This window comes from Convolutriloba macropyga, chromosome 11 (assembly GCF_964194025.1).
Source record: "Convolutriloba macropyga chromosome 11, txConMacr16.3, whole genome shotgun sequence".
Taxonomy (NCBI): Eukaryota; Metazoa; Xenacoelomorpha; order Acoela; family Convolutidae; genus Convolutriloba; species Convolutriloba macropyga.
In genome coordinates this window covers 49812156-49829196 of record NC_134478.1, presented here as the reverse complement: position 1 = coordinate 49829196, position 17041 = coordinate 49812156, and the positions used below count along the sequence as shown (strand labels likewise).

Below are 17041 nucleotides of genomic sequence, written 5' to 3'. Positions count from 1 at the left end.
AAAATACACGGCTTTTAACCAGACGAGAGAAAGTTAACCTTAGAACTGGTTTTTATATAGTGCCTTTTATAAGTATCAAAAAATCGAAAAAAAACAGCAAATATGTATCAAAAACCAACAGCCTGATGTGATTTTCCGTATTCTGAAGCCATTATTTAGTGCTAGTGAATTAATACTTTTCGCTTAAGTTGACGTTCAATCAAGATAATATCAAAAATATGCATTTAAAACTTTAGAACTCATTATTTTTGATTTCAGCAAAACTATATTCTACAGTAGCCAACATATATAGCAATCAAAAGTTCCAAAATTTTTCCAAAGTTCGTATAATGCACATTAAAATTAACTAACACGCTCAAGTTTTAAAATGCCGAATGTCCGCAGTGCCAGAAATAAAACGCCAGAGATTCCTATATACATAGCCAGAACTTAAATTTCGTCATCTTAAAACATGTGCTTTAAGCAAGGTTACGTAACCTCTGCACAAGCCAGTTCGAAATTCTAGCTGACCATCTCAAACCGCTTCGCAGTCATCGATAAACTCCAGACTTTTTCAGTGACTTCAAGCAGAGTCTTGTAAACTTTACGTCGGACCCAGTAAAACATTCGAAATATGTGGAAAACTAACCAGACATAGGCCGGGCATTCTCCTGGTAGAGTACAATTGGCGATGCCAGATCAATATCCCCCTTGATCACAGTGACCTTTCCATCATCATCGTGTGGGAATTTGCTCCTTTGGAACAGTCCGGCTAACTGGCCAGTTGTTCTCATGTTCTGGCCAGTGAAGTATATCTCGTGTTCGAACACAAACAGGGAATGGGGTCGAATTGAGACAAGCTCGTCCTCTGAAACCAACAAACAATCCCAGGTAAAAATTATTATTAAAAAAATAGGTAAAAAATGCAGCGGTATCTATTTTCTCTTATTGTACATGGGAGTCAAACAGTACATTATTCATGGTGTCAGGACAATTTACCCAATGCCATTTTACCCAACCTGCCAGTTTACCCAATGCCAACTATTGTTAAAATTACCAGAACAACTATTTAGCCGACTATATAATTAAATGGCCCGTGGGACTTGATATGAAACTATCACAACCGAACATGGTGTAACTGAACGAAAAGATCAAATAGCATTGAGTAAGTGAAAAGATCAAATAGCATTGAAATGATATGCACCCACAAAGCGAGCTACAAACGGAAAAGACCTTAGAGTAAAATAGTTGAAAATGTAATTTTGAAGTAAAACAGTAGTATCTGATAGTAAATGGATTATGATCATGTTCGTTTATTCAGCAATTGTTCGTTAATGGTTCTGCTTTTACCAGCAGTAACTTTTCTGTTTCAGGTTGAAGATTTGCGCAGTTCAAATTAAAGTTTACAATAAAACACCAAACATGAATGCCGCAAAATTAAGCCAAATTTCTGATAACAAATGGACAGTACTTTTGAGAGAGAAACTGACACCCATTTCAAATCTTTTCACAATTGAGCCTAAAGAGTGCAAATTTTTTGCACAGATACTAACCCAAGAACGCAATCAGAGTTGGATTTTCACTCCCATCTGATAAAACGGACCAAATTGTCTTTTCAGTCTTATCACACCAATACACTCGCCCACTTTTGAAATAATCAACCGCGATTCCTTGCGGGTCACCATTCGAATACGTGAACAAAATCTCGGGCGACTCTGTGAGATTGTAAATTTTGATAATTTCGCTTTGTGACGTCGCAGTGTTGAAATGAGAGACATAAATATGTCCAAGTTTTGGATCTACCGCTAAATCTCTCGGATCTCTGAATTGGTAACCTTCCAGATCCAAAGTTCTTGGGTAACGTCCGTCAATAGTCGCGACAACCAGTTTGTATTTTGGGTTATTGGAATCAAATCCGTCCGCCTTTTCGAACCAGTAAATGAGTTCGTGAACTTCATCAATCGCAATAGCTCGAGTCGGTTTCCGGCTACTTGGGATCTGGACAACGTCTGCATTTCTCGCCGTCACTCTGGAGTAGTAGTGAGGCACGATACTTCGGTGAATCTTATTGGTTGTCATGTCCAGCCAATGGAAAGTGGAGTTGCTGTGAAAGTAGTCGGCGGATGTGGGCTCGTGAGGTAACTGAAAAACGAGGGGGCATTTGTCAAACATTATGAACAACCTTTATGAACAATTATGAACAACATTATGAACAACCTGGACGAAATTGTCAAAAATTTACTCAAAAATTGATGTCTCTTCTTTCACCGAATATTGATAAACCTTCGGAATTGCACGCCGTTTCGGTAGGAATTTACTATCGAGAGATAACAATATTTCACATCTCTATTATTACATAACAATTGTAATGGTTGTTAGACCTCTGATTAAGTGACTTCAACTAAGATCAAAACAAAAATAAATTTGTTCATACATTCTTGGAGAGATGAAATTTTCGTTCGTTGCAGAAAAGAAACTGATCTTAAATTTTTATAATGATTAAATTAATGTTCATTGTCGCAACGGGTGGTCAAAAAAGTGAAAAAAAAAACTGCTTCGTTCTCTCCCGGTAGAATATCACCATCTATAATTTAGATTTTACACCCTTGTAATGATAAATATAAACTTTAATGAATAGTTCTACCTCTTAATAGGATATGCTATTATCACTGTAAGAATTCCAGAAAACATTTTCAGCATTTCAAAACATTTTAACTCACATCTTTAACCATTATTTCGTCTCTGTAAATAGCCGGAGTCGAAACCAATCGCATCAACGATACACCCTTCGTGTAAATCAGAGTCTTCGGACTTCCTCTCGCCTTGCAAACCCGACCACTCGCACCCAAAACGTACCCCTCCTCACACCCACAGATAAAACTGCCTTTGATGTTTTCACACTGGTCTTGTGAACAAGTTGTCCATTCATCACATTCGTTGATGTCTGAACACTCCTTTGGTGCATTTTCAGCTTGTGTGTATCCCGCTCGACAGCTGCAGTAGTAATGCTTCTCGTTGTTTGCGCCCGTGACCCCAGTGCAATTTTGTTCACATCCACCGTTATCCTGGCTACAAGGAGTATCCTAAATCAAAAACATTGTTAATTCCTTTGGGTATGAACTATGAAGAATTATTAATTGAATAAAAAGCACGTATTGAGAAAGTTTAAAATTGTATTGAATTTACGATTTGTAAAAAAATCTTGGCAAATTAAGAGCGATAAAATAATTTAAGATGAAAAAATAAAACATAGCAGGACAAGTCCTGACGTACAATTCAAAGAATTTTCATTGACCAAAAAATACACTATACCTAGAACGGACTAGCACTGAATTGGGAAAACCATTTCTAAAAAAAACAGATAAAAAATTTACAAAAAAACTGAAAAATAATGTCAAAACGCCGCATGTGAACAAAAAAGCCCCTAGCGAGAAAAGGAAATTCGGTTCAAACAAAGAACTTGCCCTAGAATGAACTATGAATGGATTGGGAACATTTAGAAAAAAAACCCAATCCAAAAAATTGGAAAAACAGTAAAAATCAAAGTGAAATTGCCGCATGCAAACCACTAGCGAGAAACCCAATTTTTGTGCAAACACCGTTTTCTCACTCTACTTTAAAATTAGAGCGACAAAAATTCACGCCGCAAAACCACTCGCTTTTTCGCTCCATTTCCTGTTTCGGCGTGACCAAAATCACTACTCCAATTTGACTTCAAAAATCATGAAAATGTGTGAATAGATCTTAAAAAAAACATAGCAGGACAAGTCCTGACATACAATTCATAGAATTTTCATTGACTAAACAGAAAACTAGACCTAGAACGGACTATGAATGGATTGGGAAAACCATTTAGAAAAAAATCCGATCCAAAAAATCGAAAAAACAGTAAAAATCAGAGTCAAATTGCCGCATGTGAACAAAAAAACCACTAGCGAGAAATAAAAATTTTATTCAAACAAAAAACTAGGCCTAGAATGAGCGGTGAATGGATTGGGAAAACGATTTAGAAAAAAATCCAATCCAAAAAATCGAAAAAAACTGTAAAAATCAAAGTGGAATTGCCGCATGTGAACAAAAAACCACTACCGAGAAACCGAATTTTTGTTCAAACACCGTTTTCTCACTCAACTTTAAATTTAGAGCGAAAAAAATTCACGCCGCAAAACCACTCGCTTTTTCGCTCCACTTCCTGCTTCGGCGTGACCAAAATCACTACTCCAATTTGACTTCAAAAATAATGAAAATGTGTGAACAGATCTTTAAAAAAAGACAGCGCCCCAATACAATTCAAATTCTTTGAATTGTAAAAAATTCTGTGAATTGTAAAGAAAAAGCTAAATGTGCAATTAATATTTTTGAGAGAAAAGAAAAAAGTGACAAAAATGCTAATTCTACAATTAGCATTTCTTAGAGGAGTAAGTGACGCTCTCTCCAAAAATACCAAGAAACCCCGGTTGCCTCTCATCCAAAATTCGTAGTAACCATAACAAGTCATCTATAACTTGTATTATTTCCTTGAAACCATACAAGGTTCGTCTAAAGACATACGTTATGATTTTTGACATCATTTCTCCTCAAGCTTAGTGGTCATATAAACTATAGCCCCCTCCCCCTCCTCATCATAGTATTGGGGTGATATAACGGGAAAGACCCGAAATTTTACTCACGTCATATACAATATTTCGAAAAGCAAGATTTTTTATATCTAGAAAATATTTCAAAGCCAAACACAACATTTTCACCATTTCTGCAAAATTTTATGCTGAGAAAAGCTATCAAATCAAAAAAAAGGTATCGTGCTCAGTACTATGTAGTTAAAATCATATTTTGTCATGAAATTTCGAACATTTGCCCATTAAATAAATTACTCACGTGACAAGAAAGTTCATCAGTTTGATCATCACACTGGTTCACTCCATCACACGCCTCGTTAGGGTGGTAACATTGCAACCCATCGTGACATCTCATCAAGGAAGGGTCATTCTCGCACTGACGACTCTCTGGGTTACACGACTCTTGGGTCTCGTCAGATGAGTCACTGCATTCGGCTTTACCCGAGCACAAGTGAAACGAAAAGATGCACTCGCCCGAGTCGCAGTGGAACATGTCGTCTTGCGCACATTCTGTGTGATCTAATACAAAACAAAAACACAAATATAACTTTTTTTTTAAAAAAATAACATTTCAACTCAATTAAGCCGACGTGCAACTAAGCCTTCAAACATTTCAATCATTTTAAACGACGACCAATTATGAGTACACGGAGAAACGATGGAATCGAAAAATCGACTTGCAAAAATCGTGCAAATTTTAGAATTCACTTCAAAAGAGGACGATAAAACTTTTTTCAAAAGGAAAGTGGAAAATGGTTTAGTTTGCAAAAATTCCAAAAAAATGCATCATGCTATTTTTTCGAAACTAATGCTTAAGTTAACGAAATCAAAACAATTTTCATAATTCAAATACTAATTTGAACGAAAATGAAAAACACCCATCCAAATGAGTTTAAAACCATCAATTAATCTTGAATTACTACGGTAGTTCTTAGTAGGATACTATAAATCTTAGTAGGAAACATTATTTGAGTACTAATTTTGTCACCTAACCATTAACCCCATAGTTTACAAGCCAAATTCATCGAAAACATCAACTCAATTTATTTTTTTGACAAGAAAATCCGTTTGATATCAGTTATCTTTAAAATAAATTGCACTCAAGCCTAATGAAATCTTGCATAAAATCCGTTAGAGGCGCGAAATTTGATTATTCAATAACTAGTGCCAAACTAGTTTCAATTTTGTGGAGCTAACTTACCAGACATAACATGGAAAAAACTTGAAATTGAACCTACTTTATTTATCGACTCAGTTGCACGTCGGAACAATGAGAAAGGATGACGGTTAATAGTTTTCAATGATAAAGATCAAGTGAGAAAAAAGAAAAAAGTTATTTAAAAGAAAAACAACTCATAATAGTAGAAGGAAGATTACATGTGAAAGATATTTTGTAGTAGAAACAAACAAGAAACAAAAAAGAAACAAGCATTAAAGGGTAAAAATGTCTAGTTCTGATATGTGGAAAAAAATTACAATTTAAAGGTAATATAAAACAAGCGCAGTAGTCTCAATGACATACCCTAAATTCTAGCAATAGTTTCTTATCGAGTGAAAACTTGCAGCGTCTTAAAATTTGCATAAAGCATTCAAAAAAAGTAACACTGGGAAGATAAACTGTTCGAATAGAAAAACGCTAGATTCGGCAAAAAAAGCGCTAAAACAACTGAAAAAATCCATTATATTAATTGCTTGCATAAAAGTCCATTGAAACAATTATTGGTATGTATAAAAAGTATTAACTCTTCAAAATGTTTTCATGTCTTTTTAATAAAGTTGCTTAATTATCGCCCAGAAAACAATAAAACATTAAGGACAAATGCCCTATGGCTCCCGTTGAACCCTTGCAACGCAATGAGCTCAAGTCAGGAAACAAGAAACAAAAAAGCACATATGAGATACTAAAAATGTCTGCAAACTCTTTAGAAAAAATGCTAGCAGAAAGCAGATGCTAGCTGAAAGCAGCAATTTAAAAAAAATTAACTAACTTTTACTACAAATGATCATTGATTCTTAAATTATACCTAAAAATAATGACTGGTCTAAGCTAGTAAAAACACGCAAAATATGATCAGATGAAAAAGGAGCAAACAAAAAACATAGCTGGCAGGTTGCCAGAAAATAGCCGCAATAGATTCGTAGATCGACAGTCTTAAAAAACAGTAAAAAAGACAGACCAAAAAATTCTTCTTTTCATTGAAGGCTGATCTGTTATATTTTGATTAAAAATCTGTATAAGTTATTGCTGCCTCTATTAGCTAATCTCAAATAACCTTCATTTAGAGTGACACACACCCATTTGACCTTATCTCTTTGAATTAAAGTAAATAAAAATCAATTTCAAAGTGAGGATGTCATTTTTGAGAGTGAGGTAAGTCAAGTGTGACCAAAAATTCAATCACGCGCATGAACAAAAAAAACTCGCTCCACTAGGAGCGAAAAATGACGTCACAAATGCAATTCAGTTGAAATTGCATGAACGAATGAACAAAAGTGGCTGTGACGTCATATGGTCGTAACAAAAATCATGACGACGAAATAAAAAAAACCAAGAGAAGGCCAATAATAGCCCCAGCTATCGCTGTGCGGCTATTAAAAAAACAAATTTTTAAAAAGGAATGACCATCTATTTCAAAAACTTTTTTCAAAGAAAAACCAAAAATGTAAATCAGAAATTGACCTCAGAAGTTTACACGAAATTTGAAACGAAACAACCAATATTTATCAAAATTTATAATAAAATCAAAAACAGAAAACAAATGGCTGAGATCAACCTTTTCCATCTAAAAAAATTGTTCAGAAATTTCTTGCATAATATATCAAATCACTGAAAAAAAAGCAAAGCAAAAGTCTATCTTGCAATTTTGCTTTGATTTCCGTTTTTGAATGGTAAACCATCATTGTTTAACGTCCGACGAATTGCTCTCGAACGACCAGTGAGGTGTTCAATTAAAACTTTCTTTTTTTCACTTGGGTATATAATGTCACAAAGGGGCCTCAAATGATTTTTTCTTAGCTCGTATTAGAGCTCAGCCATAATTACAATAATCTAGAAAAAAAAACCAATTTCGGCTAACTTCTCATTGGAGTTTATAGTCAACTGAGGCCATTTAAGTTGCCTAAAAAAATCAGTTTAGATCAATAAAAACCCAAGACTTCAAGGATACAAAACCAAAAAATCAAATTGATCAATCGTAAAGTTTGCGTTAAAAAGACAAACACAGACAAAATAGCTTCTTTCAACTTCAACAAAATTTTGATGAACTGAATTCAAAAGCAAAAAGCGCTTTCATACAATTTAATGGCGCTTTCATATCCATCTAGTTGGAATCATATTGACGAATTTATATTCTTTACTCGATCATGTGAAATAATTTACACGGCAAATCAGCTGATCCTTACGTGGAAAAATTGAATAATTTTTTCGTAAAGTTAGGGAGAGAAAATACTAAGACACACTGTTCTAGGCAAAAAATCTGAATGGAAAAGTTTCAAACAACCGGTTTCGCTGTTTAGTATGCAAAACCAATTCTTACCAAAGTCTGTGCAATAATGCATTAACATAACTGATCAATTAAAATATATTAGGCTATTAATAAAACTAAAAGAAATCCCGGAACGAGTTTCAAGTCTTGATCAGAACTTCTCCAGTGAAGTACACCTCTTGAATTGACGAATCAGTTCCGATTACGCCTTTTTTCAAGTCTTAAGACTTGCCAAGTCTTGGCCAAGACTTAACTAAAGATTTGTCAAGTCTTGACGAAGACATGTCCAAGACTTGCCAAGTCTTAAGAATTGATTCAAGACGTGCCAAATCTAAAAAGTATGCGCAACAAATTCTTACCAAACTCTGTTCAAGAATGCATTCACACAACTGATATATTAATATATAATCAGCTGCTGATTAAACTACAAGAAATTCAAAAAATGTTTTTTAGCCGAGAATAAACAATTCGTTTGAAATTGAAATAAAAAACTTTCGTCCCCATTTATCCTCTATTTTCTCTTATGCAAATGATTGCATCCTCGCATATCAAATGTTTTGCCCCACCCATGCGTGAACACACACACACACACACACACACACACACACACACACACACACACACACCACACACACACACAGCACACACACACACACATACATGCACACACACACAGACACACACACACACATAAACACAAGCCCACCCCCCCCCCCCACACACACCAAAAAGCACACACACACAGACAAACACACGCCCACCCATCTACACACACACACACACACACACACAAACACGCGCAAACACCCTCATACACATCCACACACAAACACACACACACACACACACACAGACACACACACGCACAAACGCACACACGCAAACAACCTCACACACACACAAACACATACACCAAAACACAAACAAACACACACCCACGCATATACACTCGCCCACCTAAATCCACAAGTACACACACACACACACACACACACACACACACACTCACATATACAAACACACACCCACACAAACACACACACACACAGCACACACACACACATACATGCACACACACAGACACACACACACACACACACACACACACACAAACACAAGCCCACCCCCCCCCCCCACACACACACCAAAAAGCACACACACAGACAAACACACGCCCACCCATCTACACACACACACAAACACGCGCAAACACCCTCATACACATCCACACACAAACACACACACACACACAGACACACACACGCACAAACGCACACACGCAAACAACCTCACACACACACAAACACATACACCAAAACACAAACAAACACACACCCACGCATATACACTCGCAAGTATCTCGTATACACTCGCTAAATCCACAAGTACACACACACACACACACACACACACACACACAAACAAACAAACACACGCCCACACACACACACACCAAAACGCACACACAATTACACAAAACCACATACACCTACACAAGCAAATGCACACACACGCAAACACCCTCACACTCACAAACACACAAAAACGCACGCACACACACACACTCTCTCTCTCTCTCACAAACACACCCACCCACTAATAAACACACACAACAAAACGCACACACACACAAACAAACAAACTGAAACACACACATAATCACCAATACACATACACACACATACGCAAACACCCTTACACACACAAACACACTCACACACAAGCACCCACTCACATACACAAACCCACACACGCCGTGCGAGCACACACGACCACCAACACACACACCCTCGCATACACACACAAGCACACACACATACACACACAACAAAACGCACACACATACGCAAACACAATCACACACACCCACCGAAACACAAACGCTCACGGACAAACCCACACACTCGCGTGCACACACACACACAAACGTGCGCACACGCAAAAACCCTCACACATACAGACACATCCACACAAGCACACACACCCACACAAACAAACACACAAGCACTCACAAACACCCAAACACACACACATACACACACACGCAGACACACAATCACAAACACACACACACACCCACAAACACGCACGCGCGAACAGGAACGTAATATACATCAACACATATCTTATCTCCTTACACTGCAATATGAAGCAACACGAAAACGAGAGCTTTTTAAACACCCGACTCACCGCATCCCTGCTCGCCCGAGTGTATTTCGTCACTCCCATCCCCACAATCGTCCTCCCCATTACACTTGAGGTCTTGTCCAATACAGACTGTATTGTTGCACGTGAACTGATAGTCTAGACAGTAGGCGTTGTCGGGGTAACGGGGACCTAAAAACAAAAATCAGGATAAACAACTCAGATGTCAATCAAAAAAATTAACAGAGATCATCGTTACATATTATGTTAACTCTCCTCTATTAGCTGTTATTGTTCTATATTTTATAAGATGCTCTGACGGTGCTAAGCTATTAGAAGACTGAGTTATCGGTACATAATTTCTAATAACTGAGCTCAAGTCCACTAAAAACGTTCGGTTTTCTGAACAAAGATTTTTATATAAGTTTATTGAAGCAATTGAACTAAAGCAGGGATAAATAGTGAATAGTATATATCAGACATGCTATATAAATATTTTTACACAATATTTTTCAACCAATTAAATTTTAGCATTGTCATACATATTATTACATGATTCCAGTTAAGTTAATTAGAACTATTTTGAGTTACTGAAAATTGCAATTAAATGTCCAATTATTTTTATTGTGGCATGCCGTTATAATTTCACATTATGAGATTACTTATAAAGCACTTTTGGGGAAATTTGCAGATTAAGCTCATGCGCTTTTGACCAATTCAAACTTTTGAGCAATTCACTATGAAGAGCAATGCTTTTGGTCGAAATATTCTGAATTTCGCCCATAAAAAACAACAACGTATAATTATTAAAAATAAAGTCTTTCGTTATTGACACCCCTCGTCCCCCCCCCCCCCCTCCTATACGTTATGCCCCCTCCCCGGTATAGAACAGGTGTCATTACATAGCAAGTCATTATGTGATATACGTGATAATATAGCACGTGCGCTTGGGGATGCAAATAACGTGCACCGCTAAGTTCACAGGCGTGTGGGGGGAGGGGGGATCACAAGCCGATATGAACCGAAAATTTATATAAAACTCTAAATAAAACAGACTCTACCGCAATTAGCTTCATCCGACTTATCGGGACACTGGGCCTCTCCATCAGTGCATCTTTCTTCTTCTGGAATGCAATGTCCACTCTTAATGCACTGGAACTGGTCACTTCTGCACGAATGTTGGTTCTGAAATCAAAATCGTCATTCAGGCCCTGGTCCTACCACACAAATTTCAAATATTTGCTATTTTGGATCTATTCTGTTTTGCCCCCACCCCCCAAGCTTAGTGAGCTTATATTTTTCACGCCCCCAGGCGCATGTGCTATTTTTTTGCATAGTAACGTGCTATATAACAACACATAACTTGTAACTGGGGGTCATAAAAAACACTGGGGGCCGAAACAGAATAGATCCGCTATTTTTTCGGGTTATACCCATCATACCCCCATTACAAAAAATCTACCATAATGAGAGAGGTTATTTATAATTTCGGGTCTAAGAAATAACCTCACAGGAAAATAACCCACGTGCTAACATTGAACTTCGGGCGTGATAATTTGTTCGGTTCTGGTAGTTTCATTAATCCCGGGGGGGGGGGCACTAAGGCATGGCCAAATGCGCTAAAATTGCAACTCATTAACAGCCAAGTTGAAGTTTATTTCCATGGGGGTGAGCAACAGTAGTAAACGTAACGCTTTAAAATAGCTGACCTTGCAATAGTCTGCCTGTTCATCTGAGTCATCTCCACAGTCATCGTACTGATCACACACATCAGCCATAGGAATACACTTCTTGTTAGTACACTTGAACTCCAGCAAGGGCTCACAGTCACGGTATGTGTCTGAAATGAATGTCATTTAGCAATTAATAATTAACTATCCCAGGTTGAGGTGCGCGACCCGAACCAGCTCTAATCAGACCGATTTGGGTCGCGCACAGGGGCACGGCGGGACCAGGCAAAAGGGTCTGGACGCTAGTCTACGGTCTGAAAAGTCCGATCAGAGCCACATTCAGACCTTGCATGCTCTGATCAGGGCCTGATCCAGCCTCTACAGATATATAAAACCAAACTATAGCCCAGTCAGCAGCAAGTAAAAAAACCTATGACAATTTTATCAAATCTTATAAAAAATGAAATATATTTACAAGCACAAAGTTTGGTAAATAACTGTACTGATTAATTTTTTACCCTTGTAAATGTATGGAATAATGATAATGGCCTCTTCAATCGCTTAATACAGTTCAATTATATGCATAAATATACAGAAGTTAAAATTGATTATATAGAGTTAGTTAGGAAGAAAAAAGTCTGTACAATAAAAAGTCTGTACGGTAAAAGAAAACCAGTTACCAAGTTACCATACCATTTTTCACACTTGCATAGCGCTCATTTATGTACAATGGTATGAATAAGTTTTTAAATACAGGGTTTTGGGTTCAGTAAAAGAACTCAGAACTACCTGAGCAATCAATCTCGTCTGAAGCATCGCTGCAGTGGTACTGGAAGTCACACCTGTACCTCTGGGGAATACAGTGGCCATTGTCGCACTGGAACTGTCCAGCATTGCACTGGTGGGTATCACAATTCTCCTCGTCCGAATTATCACGGCAGTCGTCGTTTCCATTGCACAGCTGTAATTGCATAGCAATTTTGAGGTAACAAATCACAAAATGGTCATCAAGAATGATAAAACTAATGCCCGAACGCATCGATTAAATTTTTGTAGACGATGACATTCAGAAACAGCTTGATGGCATTACAAGTTAATGATCGCCATTAACTACAGAATGCATTTGGCCAATTTGGTTTTAACTTTGAATGTGTAAGTCATTTTCAGTTAATATTTAATCACGATTTTTAAGTCATGATGTAAAACAGATGTTGATGTTTGTAACCCGAAAACAAAACATGGGAAACCGACAAATAAAACTTGAAACAAATTAGAAAGACGGAGTACAATCTAGGATAGGCCAGTGTCGTTTTCATCACTGTTGAAAAATTTTGTATTAGCATTGAAAATACTCATAAGTCATATAAGATATGGAAAATTATTTTTTTCTCCAGGAAAGATTATCATTAATTACTTTGTCTGTGTCCTTCTTAAAAAAATTTCGAGAAATTTTTTTCGACAATAGATTTAAAAAAGAGAAGGGGAAATGATTCTGGCTGAAAAAAAAACACTTCTTGTAGCACTATGCTTTTTAATACTCGCAATTCCAGTTCTACTATTATGTAATCATCATCAAATCATTACTAATAATAAACATAGCAGCGATAGACGCTTGTGGCCTTATAAGAATTGAAACAACTAAAGAAATAAAAAAAGAAAGATTGGCCACCAGTCATTTAATAAACCACAAGACTTTTTGGTTACATTCGGACTCTCATTTTTATGAGACACATACGCTCTACAATGAAAAAACCCGAATAGAACTTTTTGAAAATTAATATTCGAAATCAAAAACTCAAGACTCTAACACTCAAGAATTGGGTGACATAAAAGTTTGTCGCTACTTAGATGCACGCAATTGATCATTAACTAGTAAAGGTTCATAAAATTTAAAGTTCATTAAGTGATTTCAGAAGTCATTTTTTTGAGAGGTCAGTCACGCAATTGAGGTAAAAGCAGAACAAATGACGTCACGCACACAAACTTTAACTGCAAAGCAGTAGAAATCACTGAAATTCAAAAAGTCAATTCCAAGAAGTCAGGTCGCAAGAATCATCGATGTAGACGACGAATTAAAAAACATAACAGGACAAGTCCTAACGTACAATTCAAAGAATTTTCATTGAATAAACAAAAAACTAGACCTAGAACGGACTATGAATGAATTCGGAAAACCTTTTCTAAAAAAAAATCAGATAAAAAAACAAAAAATAGAAAAACAGAAAATCAATGTCAAAATGCCGCTAGTGAGAAGAAAAAACCACTGGCGAGAAATATAAATTTGACTCTAACAAAAAACTGGGCCTAGAAGGAACTATGATTGGATTGAGAAAACCATTTAGAAAAAATTCCGATCCCAGAACTAGAAAAACCAGTAAAAACCAAAGTGAAATTGCTGCATGGTAACAAAAAACCACTAGCGAGAAAACGAATTTTTGTTCAAACACCGTTTTCTCAGTCTACTTTAAAATTAGAGCGAAAAAATTTCACGCCACCAAACCACTCGCTTTTTATAAAAATGTGTGCACAGATCTTTAACAAAAGACAGCGCCCCAATTAAATTCAAATTCTTTGAATTGTAAAAAACCACTATGTCCCCAATAATAGCCGATATCGCCTCGCGGCTATTAATAATAAAAATATATTGCTTTCAGAAGAGGGAGAAAAGAACAAAAAACAATTTACTTAGTTTTACAAACAACATCGGTACAGCCATTGTTCTGTAAGAGCACCTTAAAACGCAGTTTTGCATCGTCGAGTGGTGTATTACTGAGCATAGAAGGGATTATCGCTCTCTGTCTCGCAGTCTAAGAAAATAAATGGATAGGAAAAAGAATTATAGTTGATAAGTATGCTTTACACTGCCGAGACGTGTTACAAATCGTTTATTATCCGGGCTCGGAATTCACTGTTCTTTTTAGAAGCAAACTTAAAACTAACCAAGTAGTCGTTGATGCATCGATAGTTGGACCTGCATGAGAACCTGCCCTCCTCTCGTTTGCAGTCTGTCTGGTCTCTCTTGCACCTCGCTGGCTCATCCTCCCCATCTTCACAGTCGTGGTCTACGTCACACACCCACGCCAGGTCTATGCACTTGCCACTGTTGCACTGGAACTGATGCACCTCGTCACAAACTACAACAAAACACTCAAAAACTAAGAAAAAAAGGAAAAATTATGTGGCAAAATGAAGAATTACGTGATCCCACTCCCCTCCCCCCCCCCCCCCCCCCCCCGTTGTTTTATGCCCCCAATTACAATTTATGTGTCATTATATAGCACGTTACTATGTAAAAATTTGCACGTGCGACTGAGGGCGTAAAATTTACATGTCCACTTAGCTGGGGTGGAGGCGAACAGAGTAGATCTTGAACTGAAAAAAAAATGTTTTCTGATCAGAAAAATAAAATGAATTAATTAAGAAATTAAACACTTTTTTTCCTGATCTTTCATGCTTTTGTCATACACTCTCTGAAAATGTTACTCAAATAATTAAATCTTCAGGCTATAATCGGAACAACATTTTTTTTTAATTCGGGGGTAATTTCAAGTACTAACCGCAATTTGAGACTTCTTCGTCAGATCCGTCACCACAGTCGTCATTTCCATCACAAAATTTAGTTTGAAGCACACATTTGTGATTGCCACACTTTCTATACCCTACAGGACATGCATGCATGGAACAATCCTGCTCGTCTGCAGCGTCAGTTCTAGCTGCTTCGTCGGACGCAGACGGATCTGTACACTGGGATACGGTATCGCATATTTGGGTAGGTTCCAGGCACTTGTTGCTATCCGGACAGTGGAATTGTCCAGGTTGGCAGGGGTTTGCAGCGCAGGTGTTTGGTTCATCAGATCCATCCGGGCAATCTTGGATTTTATCACAGTATCTGAAACAAACGCCGCGCTTTGTTTAAAGTTGTCAAATAATCAAACATTTTCCACGATTAACTTATTGAATTGAAGTTAATAGGTTTATAGCAGAAGGGTGAAAAAAAAACAAATTAGAGCGTCAAATGATATGGACACCTGGTAAAAATTAGAACAGCCGACTAACGTGGGAAAAATAGTTTCTCTGATTTTTACAAGGCTCCAAAAGGATGTCAATGGAACTTATTATACACTACCAAAATATTTAATTTGAAAACAAAACAGTAAATTTTTGCACATTTTTTTTTACTTAACTTCTAGGAGTGAATTAACTGATAAAAGTGAATTATTCGCCAGTTGACTTCAGCTACTTGAAAATTTGATTGACAGCTGCTTAGATCACGCAAGTCATGTAATATTTCACTACTTCTTTGGTCATAAAGTTAATTTACATGATTGAAATTTAAAAACATAAACCGACTAACGTCGGACGAATTGCTGTCGAATTTCTGGCGAGGCAATCCAATTAGAGGGGACAAGCTAGAGAAACTTTTATGATGAGGGACAAAAACTTCTGATCAGGGACGAATCCGATGAACAGAAGAATGTTCTAGAAGAAAACGGTCATGCAAAAAAGGTGCATAAATAGACGCGTTTTTAAAAATTGTTCGAAACTTTGTTCGAGAGCAATTAATAAAACTTCACCTCTCCGCCCGGTAGCAAGCTGAGTCATCAGCGCACAGCCGGAACCCAGTTGGACAATTGCTTTGACAAACTCCGTCATTGAGAACAAAGTGGTCGGGACAGGAACACACGTAATGAGATCCACCATCGCCATTGTCAGTGAGCAACATCAAATGAGTACAGAGAGAGTCCTCGTAAGACGAGATGAGTTCTGAAAACATTGTTTGCCTGCTTGTCTTTTTTTTTTAAAAAAAATGAAAGTTATTTTAAAAATACATTCGAAATTTTGAAAGAAAAATGAATAAGGCCTGGTAAACGGTTTCAGCATTATACAGTCAATCAATCAGAGCACGAATTGCACTCATTTTATCAGTTTAATCGAAATTGAGGTTCGAGTCAGCTGGCATTTTAACATTTTTTCGGCTATTGGGGCAAAATGAAATATTTGAACAGATGACCGAAAATCTCAGTCCCAGAACTGACTTAAATAAGGGTAGCGCTTCAATGAAGCTGATGCGAATCATGCTTAAATACTATATTCTGCTATATAATTTTAAATACTCAAAATTACCCTCCAAAGATTTCTCTTAACT

At 37.0% G+C, this 17041-nt stretch overlaps 1 protein-coding gene across 1 annotated transcript in view; it reads right to left on the bottom strand.

The window, feature by feature from the left end:
* Nucleotides 1-17041, bottom strand: part of LOC142349159 (low-density lipoprotein receptor-related protein 2-like) — a 341838-nt gene that overhangs the window by 16725 nt on the left and 308072 nt on the right. Inside the window, 11 exon segments of the mRNA XM_075400574.1 lie at nucleotides 629-847; nucleotides 1533-2121; nucleotides 2700-3062; nucleotides 4855-5114; nucleotides 10271-10417; nucleotides 11287-11410; nucleotides 11935-12065; nucleotides 12685-12856; nucleotides 14836-15029; nucleotides 15453-15784; nucleotides 16470-16659. Coding sequence (XP_075256689.1) covers nucleotides 629-847; nucleotides 1533-2121; nucleotides 2700-3062; nucleotides 4855-5114; nucleotides 10271-10417; nucleotides 11287-11410; nucleotides 11935-12065; nucleotides 12685-12856; nucleotides 14836-15029; nucleotides 15453-15784; nucleotides 16470-16659 — 2721 coding nt within the window.